At 57.3% G+C, this 20,599-nt stretch overlaps 2 protein-coding genes and 1 long non-coding RNA gene across 3 annotated transcripts; 1 reads left to right on the top strand and 2 right to left on the bottom strand.

Annotated features, from left to right (window-relative positions):
• LOC102161418 (interferon-induced transmembrane protein 1-like) lies at window positions 3,217-4,503 on the top strand. Its single transcript, XM_021082535.1, has 2 exons — window positions 3,217-3,545; window positions 4,181-4,503. The coding sequence occupies exons 1-2, from the start codon at window positions 3,390-3,392 to the stop codon at window positions 4,349-4,351; spliced, it is 327 nt and encodes a 108-aa protein (XP_020938194.1). The 5' UTR covers window positions 3,217-3,389; the 3' UTR covers window positions 4,352-4,503.
• On the bottom strand, window positions 4,346-5,411 carry LOC110259206. The gene is made up of 2 exons (XR_002341374.1): window positions 5,039-5,411; window positions 4,346-4,537 (listed from the first exon to the last, which is right to left on the bottom strand). It is a non-coding gene; the product is annotated as an uncharacterized LOC110259206 (long non-coding RNA).
• Window positions 6,135-8,377, bottom strand: LOC100519082 (interferon-induced transmembrane protein 1). The gene is made up of 2 exons (XM_003124235.5): window positions 7,998-8,377; window positions 6,135-7,362 (listed from the first exon to the last, which is right to left on the bottom strand). Exons 1-2 carry the CDS (start codon window positions 8,181-8,183, stop codon window positions 7,174-7,176), a joined length of 375 nt encoding a protein of 124 aa, XP_003124283.1. The 5' UTR covers window positions 8,184-8,377; the 3' UTR covers window positions 6,135-7,173.

The following is a 20,599-nucleotide window of genomic DNA, read 5'->3' as shown; positions in this document are numbered from 1 at the left end:
CCTGAGAGCGGTCGGTGCGCTCCGTGGGGCTGGTGGGCCGCTCCTGGCGGGGCGGGCAGTGCGCCGTGTGTGACTTGGTGTTTGGTAGGCATGCGCGTTTCAGCACTTTGCCAGGCGGGACGTTGGCGTCACATGCGCTTTGCCGTGTCTTTGTGAACTGTCCCAACGAGGACACGTTAAAGGTAGACGCCCCCGCGGCGCAGACTGAACACAGCCAGCGATGACAAGTGGAAACGCTGGGAGAGGGTTTGTGGGGACCGTGTTTCTGAGGTCCCCGAAGTCCTGCCAGAGGAGATCTGGAGAGGGTGTGAAGGCGGCGTCCAGCCGGAGGGACCTGAGCCGGGCCTGCAGGGAGCCACCCGGGGAGGGATGCGCCCCTTCGCACAGGCAGGGTTAGGCGGTGGAACGAACAAGCCCAAATCCCTCCGTCCTGGTCTGGCTGTGCCCAGAAAGGTCACGCAGGGGCCACGGAGGTGGCACCTCTAGGTCACGGCAGAAAGAAGGGCCCTCGGGGCCTCACGCCCTGGCCACGCCTCGGACTGGGCAGCCCTCCCAACAGCCACATTTGCACGTGGTCAGGAGGGCCTCGGTGCAAAATACACCCTCCCCCGGGGGCCAGTCCCAAAGACCCCGCAGCCCATGCAGATCAAAAGCGATGCAAAGACGGCCTAGACGCCCTGTGTCAAGCCCACACGAGGACAACCTTGGGCTGAAAGGATGCATCCCTGACCCCCAGGCCTCCAGCATCAACTGTGCAGCAGGGGCAGTGCACCCTGAGTGGGGGGCCTGAGGTCTCCCCTGAGGCTGCGGTGAGGACGCTGGCCCTGGGCGGATGCCCTCCTTGGCCTGCCGTCCTCGGGCACTGGGGTAGGCAGTGCAGAAACCAAGAGCTTTCCCAGCGCCTCCGGCCATAGAGCCACACGCAAGGGGCCCAGGGTTATTTTAAGTCTCTTTGGGTCCAGGCCGAGGCTTTCAGCGCTCTTTCAGAACTATTGTAATTTCAGGGTCAGGGTCAGGTGCAGGCCTCAAAATTGCACGTGAGGCTCCTTCCCACAGGTCTGGGTTCTGCTACATTTCTCTGCTCTTCACCCTCAGCCCCTCGTGCCCACCTTCCCTCAAGGTGATGCCAGCACTGGGCACATGGGGGCCCTCCTCCAGAGCCTGTGTGATGCGGTTTTACTGGTAGGGCTGAGAAGCTGTCACTCTTGGAAGGCCAAGTCCCCACCCTGAACTTTGCCCCTTTCACTTCTGCTCGTCCGTCCGCCTGCCGGTCTCTGTGCGGTCAGAGGCCCAGACACGCAGCCCACGGCCTATGCCCCTCCAAGCGGGTCTGCTTGCAACCCCTGGTTCTAGGGCCACGGGGGCTGAGGCTCTGGGTCTGCCTCCAAGAGCCCTTGGAGCCCCGATTCCTCACTGCTGGTATTGGGCTTCTCCAGAGAAAGAGAAGCAGTGGATTCTTAGGAGGAGACTTCTTATTAGGACGCAGCCCACTGGCCTGGAGGCTGGCCATCTGCCCTTGGCCGCAGGCTCACGTGATCAGGCGGGCACCCAGTACGAGACCTGAGTGGGAAGCCCGATGCCCAGCTCCGGGGGGTGTTCCCCTCCTCCACCTTCGCCTCCTCCTCAGCTCCCAGCAGGCTGCATGGGAGCCCACCTGCCAGAGTGAAGCCCCTCCAGATGTACCAGGATAACTTCCTACAAAACGTGGGGGCCCCGGGCCCCGGTAAGGCTGACACAGAAAATTCACAGCGCATGTCGCCCCCGGGTTTCCAGCCTCTGGGAACACTTCTTTTTTTCCTCCCCTGGTGGCTGCCTGGGCTGAGGCCACACTTTCAAAGTTTTCCCCATCAGCCAGGTGCGCTAGTCCTCATCCTGGGTCTCGGCGCCAAGCAAAGGAAGCTCTGTGTCTGCTCCTGCTGCCATTCAAACACGGCGGGGAGGGGCCTGGGCAAGGCTCCTGTCTCGGCTTTGGCTTCCGGGATGCCGGGAGTGCCTGTGATGCCCGCCCCACCTGGGGGTCCCCCTGCCAGCTCCCGGGCCTCTAACAGCTTCCAGGCTGGCTGTGCTCCTTGGCGTCCCAGTAGCTTCCCCTTCCAAGATGGTCCGACTGTGCCCCCATTGGGGCTGGGGGACAGGGGTGGAGCAGCTGTGCGACACAGTCCTGCCCCCTACTCCTGCCTCCCTGCAGGGACCCAGCAGGCCCAGAGTCAGACGCCAGGAGACCCTGCCCTGTGGAAGCAAGGACTGCGGACTTTGGGAGTCGGTGGAGGTGGGGGTCTCCACAGGTGACCCCCCCTCTTCTGGGGTCCTCTTTTCTCTTGCCGAGGGTCACCGGGGCATGAGTGTAGACAGAGGGCAGAGCAGGAGGGGAGGCGGCCAGACCGCCGTCCATGCGGAAAAGGGGCTGCAGAAGAGGGCGGGCGCCAGGCCTATGATGCCCAGTGTTTCTTCGTTAAGGGGAAAAGCGCAGTGGCCACTGCCCCGTGTCATGGGAATGGCCTCACTGCAGGCACACACCTCTCTCCGCTCTGAGACCCCCATCTTCCCATGGGGGTGAACAGAGACAGGAAGAGGAAAGCGTCATTCAGGAAGGCTCTGGCCCGTGGGAGGCACGGCTCCTTCCTGAGGTGCCTCTGGGTGGGGTGCACTCAGGCTCAGGAGCGTTGGCCCTTACAGAAAGCGGCGGGTGGGAGGGAGGGAGGAGAGGCGGGGGCTGCGGGGACATGCGGGCCCTGGGCGCCCCGCTGCCCCCACCACGGCTGCTCCTTGGCTCCCACAGGGCCCGGTGTCCCCGCTCCTGGGACCCTCAGGAGATCAGCAGAGGCTCCTCTGGGGCAGGCAACTCAGGCCTGTGGGTGCTGCTGACCTGCCACCGGGAGGACCCGAACCCCACCTGGAGCGGGGACTCTGCAGCGGGAGGACCGTGGAGGGGGTGGGGGGCTGTGCAGCTGAGGGGGAGGCTGGCCGAGGGCCTGCAGCAGGCTTGGGCCAGGGGCCCCCCAGGCTGGGGAAGAGATGGGCCGACCCCAGCCTGAGTCTATCGTGACCCGTGTGCCTGGGACAAAAGCCAGCCCTTGGACCACAGCCTTCTCTCCCACTTGTAACTTCTCAGAATTTGCTAATTTCCTAGGGCTTCATCCAATTCACCACTTTACAAAATAGCCGGAAATGGAAATTTCTGAGAAAGCAGGACTGCTGAGCTGATGTGGGGAAAGGGGGCCAGGAGATGGGGCTGAGCTCTGCGAAAGACCTCCCTCCAGCATGCAGCCAGACTCCAAAAATGGTCACAGGGAAGCAATGTCACAGCACTTCCCAGCCTCCGCCTGTGGTGCCCACAAGGTGTGCCACACAGCCAGGACACGGTCAAGGAGGAGCAGGAGGTGGCCGAGATGGGGCCGCCCGAAGGTTCAGCTCCCATGACCAGCACAGTGATCACCATCCCCAGGGAGACCCCCCACCGGGACCACGTCCTCTGGTCGCTGTTCAGCACCCTCTTCCTGAACTGGTGCTGCCTGGGCTTCGTGGCTTTCGCCTACTCCGTGAGGGTGGGTGGGCGTCAGGGGAGGAGGGACGTGGGGGGGGGGGACTCCAAGAAGGTGTGTGTGAGCCTGGAGAGGCCCCCTGCCCAGATGTGCCATGAGGTGTGTGGGGAGCTGATGCGTGTGTCCTTCCGTGTGTGTGTGTGTGTGTGTGTGTGTGTGTGTGTGTGTGTGTGTGTGGCTTGGGGCTCCTTCCCAGCGAGAGTTCGGGGCGAGGCTGCGTGGGTGCCCATGGGGATGGCGGGCTCAGGGGTGGGGTGGGGGGCTGTGTCTCCACCCTCCCGAGACCTGCCCCTGCCCGGCCCAATTAGAGCAGTTAAACCTTCCTTCACCCTTGGGACTCAGACCCAGAAAAGAGAAAAGGTCCTTTAAGGGCACTGAGCCAGCAACGGGGCCAGAGCAGAGGGGGGAGGAGGAGGCCTGGGGCTTCCTGGAGAGGCTGGGAGGCTGTGAGGAGGGAGACCCAGGCCCCAGGAGGGGAGGGAGGGGCCCGGCAGGCCCTGTCCTGCTCAGGCTCCAGGGGACGGGCCAGGGCTGGGTCCCCATCTGGGGGAATGGGCCCTGGGGGGCCCCCCGGAGGACAGCGCCTGGTTGTGGCCTGCACCTGCTCCAGGTCCCCCTCACCATGTCTTCTCCTCCAGGCGAGGGACCGGAAGATGGTGGGAGACATCATTGGGGCCCAGAGCTATGCCTCCACCGCCAAGTGCCTGAACATCTGGGCCCTGGTCCTGGGCCTCCTTCTGACCATTACACTTATTGCTGTTTTTGCCACTGTTTCAGCGGTGAATTTCAGACTGTATTTTCGGATTTAAGGCAACAGGGAGGCTACCAGCAGCCATCCACGGCCCAGCCCAAGTCCCCCACCATCCACACTGGCCCTGCCCCACCCCCTCCCCTTCCTACAGCAGGTGCTAGAGACCTACCTGTCCACAACTGGGTTCAATAAAGTGCTCTTGCCTGTGAAGCTGCTGTGCTGTGCTGCTTCCCGCGGAGGGGCCCTGCTGAGAGGTCCCAGTGGCCTCAGGGGGGCACAGAGCCCTCCGCCCAGGGCGCTCGTGCCTCGGCCCCCTTGGACAAACCCCCCGGAGGACAGATCCCTTCCTCCCACGGAACCAGGCTGGTCCTGCTGGGTGGAAGGGTCTCCCAGACAGCGGGGACCCTGGGCCTTGGGGTGCGAGCCTTTGCCAGAGCCTGGGCCGCACACGGGAAGCAGGCGCCCTCTCAGCCCAGTGCCGGGAGACTTGTCCCAGGCGGGCACTCCTGTCTCTGAGGCGCTGGAGGGCGTGGGTGTGGGGACCCAGGACCACGGGTGTGCTGGGGGCCACCCTGGAGAGGCTGGAGGGGTCCAGGCAGCCACAGGCTGGGGTCAAGCCCCTTCTCCCCCGGGCTCGCCTCGCTCCCTCACTCCTGTCTGGCTCTCCCCGAAGCCAGCAGCTCTTGAGGCTGGGTTCAGTCCTGGCGCCAGGCGGGATGGGTGCCCCACCCCCACGGTGCCCTACCTCCGAGGCCTCGAGGGTTGGGGTTCTCCCTGGCCCTCCGTGGCTGCCCCCTGTGAGCTGGGGAGGCTAGTTCCCCGGGAAGGTGGGTCCTGGAGGAGGGCTGGTGGAACCACCCCTGGGGTCCAGGAAGGCCCGCCTCGGGGTGCCACAGGCAGCTGTGAGCAGAGGTCATAAAGGGCGGTTCCCACGGGGCAGCCACCGTGTCCCGTATCACCGAGGTGGGCCTGCTGTGTTGCAGGGTGTTTCCTGGGCAGGGCTGAGAGCGTTGGCCAGGCAGGGAGGGGGCAGAGCAGGGGTCACAGAGCTGGGGGTCACCGCTGGGAGGAAGCCCACCTGGGAGCAGGCAGAGCTGGGAGGTCTGACAGCCAGGACCGGGGCGGGGGCGGGGGGGAACGCGGGAGGGGGACGGGGGAGGGGGGAACGGGGCGGTGGGCAGGGGGAGGCAAATCTGGCGCTCTTTCCTCTTAGCACTCGGGAGAGAGCACTCTGTCTCTGCTTTGCCTGGAGTGAGCCCGGGAGGAAGTGGCTTGTGGGGCCTCCTGAAGATGCCCTGCCCCGGGGTGGCCCTGAGGGGGACCAGGGCAGAGCAGGACAGGGGTGCTCCCGCGTGGAGGGCAGACGCTGCTCTGGCCGCACCCCTGGCTCCCTTCCTGGGCGCTGCTGCTCAGGGAAGCCTCCAGCCGCCCCAGCACCCCAGCAGGGGTCTGAGTGTCTGGGCAGCGCCCCCTGCCCGACTCCGGGGCTCTGCTGGCTCCTGGCCCCGCCCCACCTTGGGTCCCTCCTCCCCAACCCAGGGGGGTGGGTCGGCCAGCCTCCCCTCCCCCAGGACCCTCCTTCCTGGGGCCGCCCCCCTCGGCTCACAGGCATCAAAGCCCACCCTGGGACCCCAACCCCCCAGCCGTGCCCCGGAGGGAGGAGACCGCGGCTCCCGGGGACACACGAAGGGGCCTGCGTGAGGGCTGGGGCGTGTCGACCCGAGAAATTGCGTAACCTAAAAGCTGAGAATTGTGTGTTATTCGGGAATTTTCTGAGGACTTAAGCCTGGGAGACGGACCACTGAGGACATGCAGACGTTTCTAACAAAGACCAGGCAGTCTCAACATCAAAAGATCACTCTTTTTTATTTTATTTTTTTCCCCAAACATTACTCATAATTAAAGAAAAGCAGACACCTCAAGTTAGGGAATTTAGCGCTTTTCTAGGTATGGGAAGATGCGAGAGTCCGGGCCCCTCGAGATCGGCCCTTCGGTGTGTGTGCACCTCAGCTTCCTGCACCAGGTCCCTCCTTCCCATCCTGGTCCCTGGGGGGCGGCGGGGGCGGGGGGGAGAGGCTTCGGTGGCTTGCTGGCTGCCGCATCCTTAGCTTCCCGCTATGGCAGCAGCATTTTCGTCCACAGGGGGTCCACGCCTGGCATCGGTGTCAGGGGAGGGACAGTGAGGCCGTGCCCCCCCCCCGGCTCACCCCGCAGCTGCCCAGCTGGCTGTGGGCAGCGTCTGCCCCGGGGCACCCCAAGGGCCCGCACATCTGGACGCCGGGCAGAACCGGCGGGATCAGGGACAGGGGCTGATTTCCAGGGCAGGGCAGGGCAGGGGCTCTCCTCCCCCTGAAGAGCGGGGGCCACTGGGGCTGTGTCTCCAGAGGTGGACGGCGGACCCCGCCCCCTCCCCCAGCCGCGAGTCAGGTCCCCTGCAGGCGTCCCGAGCCGGAGCCCACGAGGACTCTGCACACACGGAGGTCCACCCATTTCAGCCCCTTCAGACGCGCCGGAGGGGCTGAAATGGGGCCAGGAAGCCCCGGGGATATGAACTGACTCACACCCTGGCCATCCTGGGACCGCCTGGAACTCGGTTTCTTCCCTCCCTGGAAACCCGGGTCTGGCAACCGATCAGCTGCGGATGCCTAGTGACTGACCCTCTGCTGGCACCAGCCCCCGTCTGTAAGGCGAGCCTGTAACTTCTCTGGAAGGTCTTGGTGGTGGGTGTTCCCCAGCCCTGCCTCTCTGCTTTCCTCAGAGCACGTGGGACTCTTGCTACTTGAATCTGTGCCTCCCTGGTTGCAAGTCCTGTAGGAAGGGAGGGGGTGGGGCAGGGCCAATGTGGATGGTGGGGGACTTGGGCTGGGCCGTGGATGGCTGCTAGTAGCCTCTGTTACTCTTTGCGCGCTCTAACATATGGTAGGCTGTTATGTATGCAAACACCAGAAGAGCGACGGCTCCGATGGTCAGAAAAATGCCCAGGACCAGAGCCCAGATGTTCAGGCACTTGGCGGTGGAGGCATAGCTCTGGGCCCCAATGATGTCTCCCACCATCTTCCGGTCCCTCGCCTGGAGGAGAAGACATGGTGAGGGGGACCTGGAGCAGGTGCAGGCCACAACCAGGCGCTGTCCTCCGGGGGCCCCCCAGGGCCCATTCCCCCAGATGGGGACCCAGCCCTGGCCCGTCCCCTGGAGCCTGAGCAGGACAGGGCCTGCCGGCCCCCTCCCTCCCCTCCTGGGGCCTGGGTCTCCCTCCTCACAGCCTCCCAGCCTCTCCAGGAAGCCCCAGGCCTCCTCCTCCCCCCTCTGCTCTGGCCCCGTTGCTGGCTCAGTGCCCTTAAAGGACCTTTTCTCTTTTCTGGGTCTGAGTCCCAAGGGTGAAGGAAGGGTTTAACTGCTCTAATTGGGCCGGGCAGGGGCAGGTCTCGGGAGGGTGGAGACACAGCCCCCCACCCCACCCCTGAGCCCGCCATCCCCATGGGCACCCACGCAGCCTCGCCCCGAACTCTCGCTGGGAAGGAGCCCCAAGCCACACACACACACACACACACACACACACACACACACACACACACACGGAAGGACACACGCATCAGCTCCCCACACACCTCATGGCACATCTGGGCAGGGGGCCTCTCCAGGCTCACACACACCTTCTTGGAGTCCCCCCGCCCCACGTCCCTCCTCCCCTGACGCCCACCCACCTTCACGGAGTAGGCGAAAGCCACGAAGCCCAGGCAGCACCAGTTCATGAAGAGGGCGTTGAACAGGGACCAGACGACGTGGTCGGGCACGGAGGTCTCGCTTCGGATGTTGATCACCGTGGTGGCCACGGGGGCTGAGGTCTGGGGAGCCCCCAGCACGGCCACCTCGTGCTCCTCCCTGAGCATCTCAGGGATCAGGCTAAGTCGGTGTTGCGGGCAGAGGAGATGCTTTGAGAAGTGGGTTTCTTGATGCAGAGACGGAGCAGGTGTGGTCCAGACTCAGGGATTGTGCTGGGTCAGGTGTGGGGATGAGCAGAAGGGGGACCTCTCTTTCTAAGTAGTTTCGATTTCTCTAAAATTTCCTTTCCCTGGCCTTTGGGGAAATGGGATTTGGCTGGTCCTTGGAGGGGGAGGGACCGCCGGTGTCAGGTTTCACTAGGGCGGTTGGGAGAGTGGCTGAGGGAGCTGAGGGAGCTCCCTGCCCTGTTGCAGCCATCCCACCACCTCCCCTCGGTCTGGGGTCGGCCCATCTCTTCCCCAGCCTGGGGGCCTCTGGCCCAAGCCTGCTGCAGGCCCTCGGCCAGCCTCCCCCTCAGCTGCACAGCCCCCCACCCCCTCCACGGTCCTCCCGCTGCAGAGTCTCTGCTCCAGGTGGGGTTCGGGTCCTCCTGGCGGCAGGTCAGCAGCACCCACAGGACTGAACCCCAAAGGAGCCTCTGCTGATCTCCCAAGGTTCCCAGGAGCGGGGAGTCCGGGCCCTGTGGGAGCTGAGGAGCAGCCATGGTGGGGGCAGCGGGGTGCCCAGGGCCTGCATGTCCCCGCGGCCCCCGCCTCTCCTCCCTCCCTCCGGCCCCCCGCCGTGTCACATAGGAGTTGGGGTGACTCCAGGGTGGAGCTGGAGTGTGGGCCGGATGGGTCCTTGGCTGTGGGGCTGTGTGGGAAGGGTCGGGTCAGCTCGCTCGCCCGGACCCAGCTCACTTGGGACCTCTTAAAAATAGCGAGGTATTTTACCAACGAAATGGGTTTTTTTAGGAAGAGCAGATGATTGCAATTCAGGACAAACAAGCTATAAGGAAACTAGCATCCGATTCAGCAAACAACCAGGCTATGACCTTTCAGGGAAGGAGGCAGTGGGAGGGGCGGCTGTGTGGACGTCTGTTGGAGGAATCGGGTCTTTTGGGCGGCAGTGGCTCACAGCGCTGAGCTGCTATGGTCTTATTGGCTGGGCTTGTCGCTGGTTTGAAGGCAAGATATTTCCCCCTGCCCTTCTAGGTTCTTCTTGGTGGCCTAGGAATTAGTTGACGTGAGACAGATTAACAGGTGAAAATTAACCAAAGTGTAACAACATGGGCACGTGGAAAGACCCGTGACCTAGGAATCACCGCAGCCACTGCCGCAGCCGTCATGGTAAACCCCCTAAAGACAAGGCAGGATGCTGAGGGCGTGGCTTAGGGCTTGAAAGGAGAGGGTGGCCTGTGACCTGCAGATGGCGAAGCAGGTGTTTGGTTACCAAAGGTGCTACACCAGGCAGGTCGGACGTGTCCAGATGCCGAGTGGACTCTGGTCTCTCACAAGCCCTGTATCTAAATTCATTTGGTCGTTGCAGGGAAGTAACAACAAGACTTCATCTGTCTTCTGTTTCTGACAAATAATTAACCTAAATTAATCCTGCCAAAGAGACATATCTTGTGATGGTAAAATTTCCCCCATAGCTGCTGCTGTTTGGGCTGTGGAAGGAGCTTGCTCTCCTGGCCTGGGGCTCGGGCGTCTAATCAGGTTTTGGTTGATCTCGGGGGAAAGGCTCTCCCTGTGGCAGCAGACCTGGACCATGTGTGCCTCCTGGGAGTTCCTGGTCAAGCTGCTGTGGAGGCTGGGTGGGCACAACAAAAGGCTTCTATCTGCTAAGAAGAGAAAATAGAATGGCAAACACAGCAGGAGCCCAGGGCCCTAACCCTCCAACTGTCAAATCAAGACTTGCCCAAGGCCAAGACTCCCACTTACCAAGGAGCAGCTGCTGGGGCGCGCCCAAGAGCCGTAGCATCAGTAGACCCACTGGTCGGTATGAAGGCATTAGCACAACTCAGCCAAGACCACCTCCGAGGATATGCATGTCCGAAAGCTACCAACCATTTTGCTTTGGTTGCCTGTCGCGAGACACATTTCTACAATATTTTCTCAGCCTCTTTGCTGAAAACTCCATCTTGTCCTGCTTTACTCTATCCCATCTTCCTGCAGTCACAGTGCTGGTAAATGACTTAAGCTTAAGAACAAAGACCTAAAGGCATAAAGGGTCAGCTGAAAGAGGACGTAATGCGTTGGTCTAGGCACGCCGGACCTGTGCAGATTGGCACACCGTTTGCACGAGCACGAGTTGTCCTCTAAGGGATAAGAGAAAGAGGAACCTCACGGCCAAGTGGTTTATGAGCGGTCGTTAGCAGAATATGCATCAGCAAAGAGAGCCAAGGTGCAAACCTAGGCACGCCAGGTTGCCGCAAATAGGCGTGCCCTTTGCGGAAGCACAGGGAGGATTCTCTGGAATGTTCTGCATAGATCGCTAACTCCAATGCTAATGATAGTTATGTGCCTAAAGGTCAGAGTAAAAGCTTAACCTTCTACCAGCTAAGTGACTTTTACAATAATAAAAGAACTTATGCAATAATAAACAAACCCCATGTCCTGCACCCATAGCCCCCGCCTCACTCGACCTCATCCTCAAGAGCACAATAAAAGCAGTGGGGTTTCTTGAGGGGGGCTCTTGGTCCCTGAGACCTTGGGTCCCCCGGTTCCCACCTTTACTTAAGAAATATGTCTCCGTGTCTTGTTTGATGTTAACTTTTTTCCTTAAGCTTCACAGCGCCCGTTCGTCAGCCCCATCCTGCTGAGCTGGTCTCGGCAGTTGCCCTGCAGTGTGTCTCATAAAATAGATCTTATTTTTTCATCGAGGTTTGGATTAAATTGAAGGGAGGAAGGGGTATAGAATTAGGAACAGAGCTGAGGCTGGAGCGAGGCAGGTCCTCAGGGGAGAGCTCCCCCCACCAGCCTCGAACCCTGTACCTCCCACAGGAGGGCCCTGCCCACCACCCAGCAGGACGAAGGAAGCCTCTGCCCACCACCCCCAACAGCCCAGCCAACCTGAGCCAGGGCTGCAGCGGCCCAGCCCCTGGGAGGCCTCGGGCTCCGGACCCGCAGCTCCTTGGTGGCCTCCGGTGGCCACAGCCCCTCCGGCCCCCCTTCCCTCTGAAAGCACGTTCCCTCCTCCTCCTCTGGACCTGCCTGTCGTCCACCAGGCCTCTGCTAGTCCTCAACTGCACGCCTTTGCTGGTGTTGACCAAAACCAAAAATGCACAAACTAAAAATTGTAATTATGTTTTATTTGGCAGACAAAATTAAGGATTTATGTCCCGGGGACAGCCTGTCATGTCGCTCTGAGGAACTGCCCAACAGAGGTCAGGAGTGAGCCAGGATATATTGGAGTTTTTGCGAAACCAAAAATGGTTAGTTGGAACCCCAAAAGATTACCTTAATTAAAGAAAAAACAGACACCCCAAGTTAAGGAATTTAGCACTTTTCTAGATATGAGAAGGAGAGTCGGGGCTCCTGAAATCATTCCTTTGATGTGCATGTTAGCTCTCTGGGGCCAGTGTCCCAGGCTTTCCCACCCTGAATCCCTTGGGATGCACTGGGGGGTTGGGGAGGCTACAGTGGCTGAGGTCTCCATGGCTGCAACATCCTTTGTTTACTGATGTGGCAACTGACAGTCTTTGTCCACAGATGATATGTCTGCAAGCTTTTCCTACACTCTTAGGGGTTTTGTTTTGTTTTTTGTCTTTTCAGGGCCACACCTGTGGCATGTGGAGGTTCCAGGCTAGGGTGTACAGCCTACACTACAGCCTCAGCAACGCAGAATCTGAGCTGCGTCTGCCACCTACACAGCAGCTCAGGGCCAGGGATGGAACCCACGTCCTCATGGATGCTAGTTGGGTTTGTTAACCGCTGAGCCACGATGGGAGCTCCATGGCTCGTGGCTCAGTGGTTAACGAATCCGACCAAGAACCATGAGGTTTCGGGTTCGGTCCCTGCCCTTGCTCAGCGGGTTAAGGATCCGGCGTTGCTGTGAGCTGACGCAGCTTGGATCCTGCGTTGCTGTGGCTCTGGGGTAGGCCAGCGGCTACAGCTCCGATTAGACCCCTAGCCTGGGAACCTCCCTATGCCACAGGAGCGGCCCCAGAAAACGGCAAAAAAAAAAAAAAAAAAAAAAAAAGAACTCCGGGACTCCTATTTTCAATTCTTAACCTACAGATTACACTGTGTAGTTCAGATTTATTAAACTCCAATATGTTAGTTGTGTAAATATTTCTTAGACATGAAAGTACCTTAGAAACTTTAAACCTTGCTACCTACCCAGCTTCATTTTCCACTTTCTTTCTTCGCATTTTAATTCTATTTAGGCACCTGCTATTCATATTCAGTTTATATGCAGTTCGGATTTTCCTAATCCGTTGTCTGATTTCTCACTTGACAGCTGAGTATTGCATGATATGCTATCTGTCTATACACCTACCTGTCTTCCTATCGTTCTCTTTCATTACTGATTTTTAGATTAATTCCACGTTTATCATAGCATATTATGCATTATTTAAATATTTGAAATTGTTTAATATTTGCTTTAGCTTAACAATGCACAACTGTAAAAATTCCACGAACATTTCAAATGTTTCATATATGCCAATATACCATCTATGCCACGTGTTTACCGACGCCTGGATCTAGAACACTGCCTTCTGAATGTGCACACACAGAACACCATTCTCAGAGGCTCGACTGGGTCAATTACTTTATTGATTCGTTCCAATCTCCTACATTACCAAATTTTCAATTTTTTTTGGTTCTTTCAGATTGGTTCTCTCAGCTCCTGAGGGATTTCTGTTAAACAAAATCCATGTTAAATCCTGTCTGTCCTTCCGTTCCTTTCGGTGCGTTTGGGTGGAAGTTACAGGCCTGCTTTGGGATTAAACGCTCCATCGACTCACGTTTAACACCGTTGCTGATGTTTGGGGCTCTTTGGGGATGTTATGTTCCACCTTTTCACATTTTAATCAACTGTCGTATGTTATCCTCTATTTTTAAACATGATTTTCGTTTGGTCTTACATAGTAGTGCCACCAGAGGTACCCCTGGGCAGCACAGGGCCCTGAGGGCCCGCCCCGGCTCAGGGCAGTGGGTCTGCACCTCAGCTTTGCCCCAGGGTGGAGGAGCCGGGACCCAAGTCCCTTCCTGTTCCTGGCTGTGGCCCAGCTGCCAGGGTGCAGCCTGCAAGCTCATTTCATGACAATTCTTACTTCACATTTGTGGATTTTCTAGTGGCTGGAAAATGTCCCACAGTCAGGCCTAACGTCAGGGGCAGCGCAGGGCGAGGGCAGGGGCTCACTGCTCTCGTGGGCTCCCCTGTGTCCGAGTCCCTTGCCCTTCCCCCCCGGGCGCTGCCATCGCTGTGTCTAGAAGCTGCCCCGGGAATGCCGCCTTGCCGGGAAGCCCCGTGGATGTCTTCTTTCTACACTCGAAACAGGGGCCGCGCCTGGGACGGAGCTGCAGAGGTCAGGCTCCCAGGTCATTGTCCTCCGGCCAGGCTGCTCCTGCAGGTGGGTCTTGGGCTGCTGGGTGTGCCTTGAGCGCCAGGGCGTCCTGCTTTCCAAGCAGGCTCTCTGCCAATGTCACAGGCCGCCTCCTGGGAAGCCTCCTGCCTCTTGGGTGGGGTCAAGGCCACGCTGCCCCTCAAGTAGCCAGAAATTTATGTTCTAGAAGTGTGGTGGGAATCAGTGGAAAATAGTCGTGGGGGTACAGAGAAGAGTCTTCTAAAGACAGTTTTACGCTGTGACTTTTTAGATTTCAGCGTATGGATTGCTTTGAGTACCTGTCTCCTTTTTCCTGTCCGTCAGCACTGACTGGGGCGCAGATCGACTAACCCTAGGTCAACAGGAAAGCCACACCGTGGGAAGACTTTCTGTGACATCTCCAGGTAGAAAGGCAGCCCTGGCCCGGGGGGCAAAGCACAGGCCGAGTAGAGGGAGCAACGTGAGCTGTGCTGGGCCCTGACTGGGGCCAGGGGTCCTTCAAGCCTCCGACAAGACTGTTGGGGCCTGGCAACGGCCCGGGGGACCAGCGTGGGAGGGCTCCGGACACCGCGGCCATCTCTGCTCTCATGGCTGCCCCGTCTTGGCACTCCCGTGACTGGGGCCGGGGACAGCCGCTGAAGGACGGGGCGCCTGCAGCAACAGCACATTGGTGCAAAGGGGCTCGTGCTGTGGTCTGGTCACACAGGGGCTCGGAGCTGCGGTCAGAGAAATGAGAGCCAACATCTGAATTAACCCAACCTTGAAGGGATGGAAGTGCTGCAGCCATCCTCCTGATGGGGTCTGAACACAGCTTGCGGGTCATCCAGGAGGGACCCAACAGCAGCGCCTTGGGGGAAGGAAGCTCTGGGCTTCTGTCACTTGCTGACGTTTCCCGTTTCCCCAGGAGGCGGGCTCAGGGCGTTTTGCACTCGCTTTTCCAGGAAGTGGAGGGGGCTCCTACTGCCACCCTTGGGGTCTCTCCCATCCTGTCTGGGCCTTGTTGTGAAGCTGGCCCACCATTCTCTCCCCTCGTGGGCTCTGGCTGAGCTGATGTGAGAGCCGTCATGTGAGCTTTTTATCTATTTATTTATTTTTGGTCCTCTTAGGGTCGCACCTGCGGCATATGGAGGCTCCCAGGCTAGGGGCTGAATTGGAGCTGCAGCTGCCGGCCTACACCACAGCCACGGCAGCTCAGGATCCAAGTTGAGTCTGCAACCTACATAGCAACTCACGACAATGCCAGATCCTCAACCCACTGAGTGAGGCCAGGGGTCAAACCCACGTGCTTAGAGATTGCTGGTCAGGTTCGTTACCGCTGATGCTGACCCGAGACTGGAATTCCGAGCATGTGGGCATTTGAATCATAGGCGCCCAACTGCGTGAACTCGCGCTTCCCCCTGAGCTCCCAGATCCCGGGGCTGAGCGCCGACGGTGGTCCTGGGTGGAGGAGGAGACCTCAGGCTGGTGTCGGGGGCAGCCCCCGCCCCAGAGGCTCAGCTACGGAGCACTGGCTCGTGAGCAGGAAGCAGAGCCGTGGGATGCAGAAGGTAAGGAATAAATCAAGCAGGTTCTGTCCCTTCTCTGTCCTCCCAGGCTCATCCAAATTTTGGAAAACTAGCTTATGGGGAAAACACTTAACCGTGAGCTTTAATAAGAAATGGTAACTTTTAGGTGACGTATGCTTTTACCTCGACACTTTTTTTAAGCTGATTCTGAGCTTTGGTTTTTGGTTTTTGGTTTTTCCCTTTTTGGCCTCCTCCCCGCAGATGGAGTTCCTGGGCCAGGGATCAGATCCAAGCCCCAGTTGGGACCTACGCCACAGCTGCAGCTATGCCTGACCCTGGAGCCCACCGCGCCGACACCGGCCGAGGCGCTGCCAACCCCACTGCGCCACGGTGGGAACTCCTTATTCTGAAAGGTTTTGATGGTTTCTTCCTTGTTTTCGTAGGGGGTTCAGAGTTCCCTACTTTGCCATTTCATCTGTATGATTTCATCTCGACAACAGCTCTGTCTCTCAACTGGCACAAAATTCCTTGATCCCAGGGACCAGCCCCGCTGCAGGGTATTTGCCACAGAGGGTGCATCTTCCTCTGGAGAAGACCTTTGTGCTTCTCCTGCAGCCCCAGGAGTGAGCAGGAGGCCGACCTTGGGAGGCCGTGGTGGATGACACGGGTCAGGACCACCTGCCCGTTGGCCCTGGAAAGTTCCACGTCCATCTTCCACGGCGCTGCTGCTGGGTCCACCCATCCCTGCTTGGGTGGGTCTGACACAAGCCTCCTGTGGCGGGCAGCTCTGCCACCAAGTCACCGGGTGGCCGTGGCCGTGTTGGAGACAGGATAGGAAAGATCGCCTTCCCCAGGTCCTGGTCCACGCCCCGGCCCCAGCCCGGCTGATGGGCGTCTGGCACAGCAGCTGCACGTGGACGCCCAGGGGCTGGACGGCCGCAGCCTGCAGTCTCCGCCAGGCCCATCTGGGTCTGGGGCCAGACTGGTGACTGAGATAGAGGTTTGGTGGGGGTGGCACCCCTGCCACCTTGGGCTTTGAGGTGCCTCCCTGTCTGCTCCTCTCCCAGGGTGGAACCCTGGTTTTGACTTCTCGCCCAGCAGGGGTAGGTGTTGGGGAGCAACCCCAGACGTCCCTGCCAGCCAGCCCCACGACCCCGGCTCTTACCCGGAAGCCACTGACGCGGTATGAGGACGAGCCAACCACCACGCACCTCCCCTCACAGCCCCCTGGAGTGGGCAATGCCTGCTGGGCAGGGACGGGTCCCACTGCCAGGGACCCGCCGAGAAAGGGGCTTGGGCCAGGACTCCATGTGTTCCTTGGCCCACGTGCCCTCACACACTTAGCAGCAGGCTGCCATTTTGTCATCTGTCACTCTTTTTATTATTTTGTGGTCCTTAACCCCCATTTTATTGTTTTTACAATTTTTAGCTGGCATTTTTCTTCACTGACACGTGCAAATCTTAGCCGTTCAATGTTGAAAACAGGAGGCCCCGTGTACCTACATGCTTCTCTTGATGGGGACAGCCCAGGGCTGCAACCAGCTCCTGTCCAGGTGCTGGAGCGGGTCTTTCGATTACCAGGGATGTGAGTGCCAGCTGTGAAAAACTGCACAGAAAAATGCTGGGGTGGGGCGTTCCAGAAGCCCGTCTCTCCACAAAGACAGGGGGAAACTTGCAAAAATTATCAGACTCAACATTTTCAGACTCTGGAAAATAATAAAAAGCTTGCAGAAATCAGAGGAATGCTTAATCAAGAAAAAATAATGAAACTTCTGTACAGAGCCTAGTGGAATTTTAACTCGCCCCGGCTGTACCTCTCGCTTGCAAGTTCTGTGCAGCCTCGCAGATGGCAGCCTCTGATCCACCTCAAACGCCTTCAGAAATCTGATGAGGAGAGAACACTTCTTAACTCATTCTGAGGCCAGCAGTCAGATATGGACACTACAAGCAGAGAAAACTGCAGACTGACAGCCCTTATGAATACACAATCAAAAATCCTCAGCCAAGTCTAGCAAACTGAATCTGGCAGCATATTAAAGGGATTTTACACCCTGGCTATTACCGGCCAGAGCCAGAACCAAACTCAGGTTCCATTACTCATCACTCAAATTCAAAGTTCAAGAGACAAGGCTTGGTGGGAAAAGAAAGCTCCTTTTTTCAGGAAGCCAGCAACCTGGGGAGATGGCGGACCGATGTCCCCCAAGCCATCTCCGAGTTGCCGATCAGGGCCAAGAGGTTTTCAAGAAAAGTTTCAAGGGTGTGCAGGCAGGGGCTACATGCAGGACAGCACAGTCGGCTCCAATAGTCATCTTGAAATTGGTCATGTGGTGGTCTGGTCACTGTCTGATTGTTTTAAGCGGGTTAATATTCCGTTCCATGGTCAGTTTGTTCTTGCTTTCTCGAGGCCGGTTCTCAGAATCGTGCAAGACAGAGAGTTTAGGCCATGGCTGCCGTCCGGTCATCACGCTGTTAGCTTATTCTGTCCTGGGGCGGTTTTAGCATCCGACAAACAGCTAAGGACAGTGCATCAGACACCTTTACCGATGTTCTTCAGGGAGGAACTAAAGATTCTGCGACTGCGCGATGGCTGATTCGCTTTTAAATCCGTACCGGTTCTCCAGGCCAACTGCTGGCTCCTTTTGCCACCAGCTGCTCACTTCTTTCCTTTTTTTGTTGTTGTTTTTTAAATTTTATTGAGGTACGGTCGATTACATATTGTGTTTTATTTCTGATGTCCAGCAAAATGATTCCGTTGCACACATATATGGACCCACACACACCGTTTGTGTCCCTTTCTTTACAGTTTATCACAGGACACTCCGCGATGCAGTAGCCCTTGTTCTTTGTCCGTCCTACATATACTAGTTTGCATCTAGTGTGCCAATTATGGCATTTGTCTCTGTCTGACTTACTTCCCTATGGTAATCTCTACGCCCTTGCAGGTTGCGGCAAATGGCATTGTTTCATTCGTTTATGGCTGACTGGTATTGCATTGTGCATATGTACCACCTCTTCTTAATCCAGTCATCTGTCAGTGGACATTTAAGTTGCTTCCATGTCTCGGCTATTGTGAACAGTGCTGCTGCGAACACAGGGGTGCACGTATCTTTGCCAGGAGCCGTTCCTGAGGGTCTGCCGTCTGACACAGCCAAGGAGACCTGAAACCCAGACTGCACGGCACGTCTGGGAAAGTCACGGTCCTGCTTCTTCCTCTCAGACTGCTCACGGTAGTTGTAAAAATTGCGGGAGTAGGGAAACTCCGAGGATGAATGCTTGCTTATAATTTGCCGGAAATTGCCTGCTGTTCTTACTGTTCCCCCGTTCTGGGATCATCATCCATTTCTTTTTTTTTTGCTATTTTTAGGTCTGCACCCAAGGCACATGGAGGATCCCAGGCTAGGAGTCGAATCGGAGCCACAGCTGCTGCCCTACGCCTCAGCCACAGCAACACCAGCAACACCAGCAACACCAGATCCCAGCTGCATCTGCAACCTACACCACAGGTCATGGCAACGCCAGATCCTTAGCCCTCTGTGCCAGGCCAGGGGTCGAACTCTGAAACCTCATAGTTTCCTAGTTGGATTCGTTAACCACTGAGCCACGACGGGAACTGCGATCATCATCCATTTCTAAGACGCCCCCCTTTCCTGAAAGAGCCCCTAAAAGAATGCTTTCGTATTTGGACCATACTGTTTGAACTGTGGGAAAACCCTGGAGACAAAATAGAGGCTGGGGGCACAGGCCTCTCTGTGTTCCAGCAGGCAGTCGTTTTCCATGTCAGGGGCTAGGTGATGAGTAGGGCAGACACTGGGCCTTGGTCAAAGGAAAGCTTGTACGGTTTGTACCACGTAGTGGAAACAAGTCAGGGAAGTGCCCATTTCCAGTCAATTGTATGATGATGTGTCAGGTCTATTGGCCCAAACCCAAGGAGTGCCAGTGCTATGGTTTCTAGTTCTATGAGAGTCAAATAACCTTTGATAAATGCAGCTCACCGTTACTAATGGAATATAGTCAGGCCTTAGGTGTTAGACACATAGGAATATTTTTAGCCATAAAGTTAATAGACTCATGCTTTTGCAGCCCATAAAATTAGGTCGTTAACATGAGCACATCTAATGCTGACAAGTCAAGTGGGAAGTACAAGGAAAAGGAACATTGTGTGTGTCCCCCTGATGCGTAAAATCACGGGGGAATATTCGATGGATTGGAAAGTTAAAAAATGTCAAAAGATGTATGACGCACGATATAAGGAAACAAAAAAATGTATATAACTAAGCCCTTTCAAGCAATAAACGAGAGTCCTGCATGACCACCAGGCCTGTGTCCATTCCTTCGCTGCCGCCGCCCATCCTTCGGGAAGCCCTGGTCCAGCTGGAGCGGGACTCCGGCACATCTTTTTGATTTATGGTTTTGTCCAGATCTATGCCCAGCAGTGGGATTGCTAGTGAGAAGGGGGCTGCAGGGGCGGGATATAGGTTTTTTTAAGTTATTTTAAAAGTCGCAGAGCCGGTTGCTGATTAAGCTTTTACTCTGACCTTTAGGCATTGAACAATCATTGGCATATGAGGAAGCTTGGGCCTCAGCTGTCTATGCATCTAGAGAATCACCATTGTGCTTCTGCAGATGGCGTGCCTATCTGCAGCAACCCAGCGTGCCTAGGTTTGTACCTCGCTCTTCTCCTTGCTAACGCATATCCAGCTAACGACCCCTCATAAACCCCTGGGGCCGTGGGGCTCCTCTTTTATTCTTAAGAGGACGTATCATGTATCATGCTGTGCAAACTGCGTTGCCAATCTGCACAGGTCCGGGCGTGCCTGGACCAACGCATTAAGTCCTCATTCTGCTGACCCTGTGAATAACTTATGCCTTTAGGTCTTTGTTCTTAAGCATAAGCCATTCACCATCACAGCGACTGTTTTTCAAGCAGGAAGATGGGGTAAAGTAAAGCAGGACAAGATGGAGTTTTCGGCAAAGATACTAAGACAAGATTGTAGAAACGTGTCTTGTGATGTTGCGGAAACCGCAAAAACCGTGGCAGTGGAAGGAGACAAACAGCACTCGGAGATATGGAAAAGCCAGGTTTATTCAGCACCGGTGCAGGCTCAGAGTCTGAGCACCAGGTCTTTGTTCTCAGTAACTTTTATACACTACAAGGTCTTGATTTTCCCACATAAGCATCCCGGGCCTCCCCCATCCCCAAGCAGACAGTGTTCCTCCCTAAGAAACTGAGAGAGCAAGGTTACAGAAGCAGAACTGATCAGCAATGCTGGGTACCTGATGAGCAGGGCTGCTGGCTTGGACAGAGAGCACACAGTTGTTACATTATTACAAGAAGGGTGGCATAGTGAGGAGTATAGCTGGAAAGGCTTGCAGCTGCCTTCTTAGCCAAGGGGGGTTGTTCTTTAGTTAAAACTCCATTTCAGTGACAATGTGGCAACTCTATTTCTAGTTTTCTGAGGCACCTCATACTGCTTTCCATCATGGC

The sequence above is a fragment of the Sus scrofa genome, chromosome 2 (genome assembly GCF_000003025.6).
Source record: "Sus scrofa isolate TJ Tabasco breed Duroc chromosome 2, Sscrofa11.1, whole genome shotgun sequence".
Taxonomy (NCBI): domain Eukaryota; kingdom Metazoa; phylum Chordata; class Mammalia; order Artiodactyla; family Suidae; genus Sus; species Sus scrofa.
The sequence above is the reverse complement of the archived record's forward strand: the minus strand, read 5'-3'. Positions and strand labels throughout refer to the sequence as shown.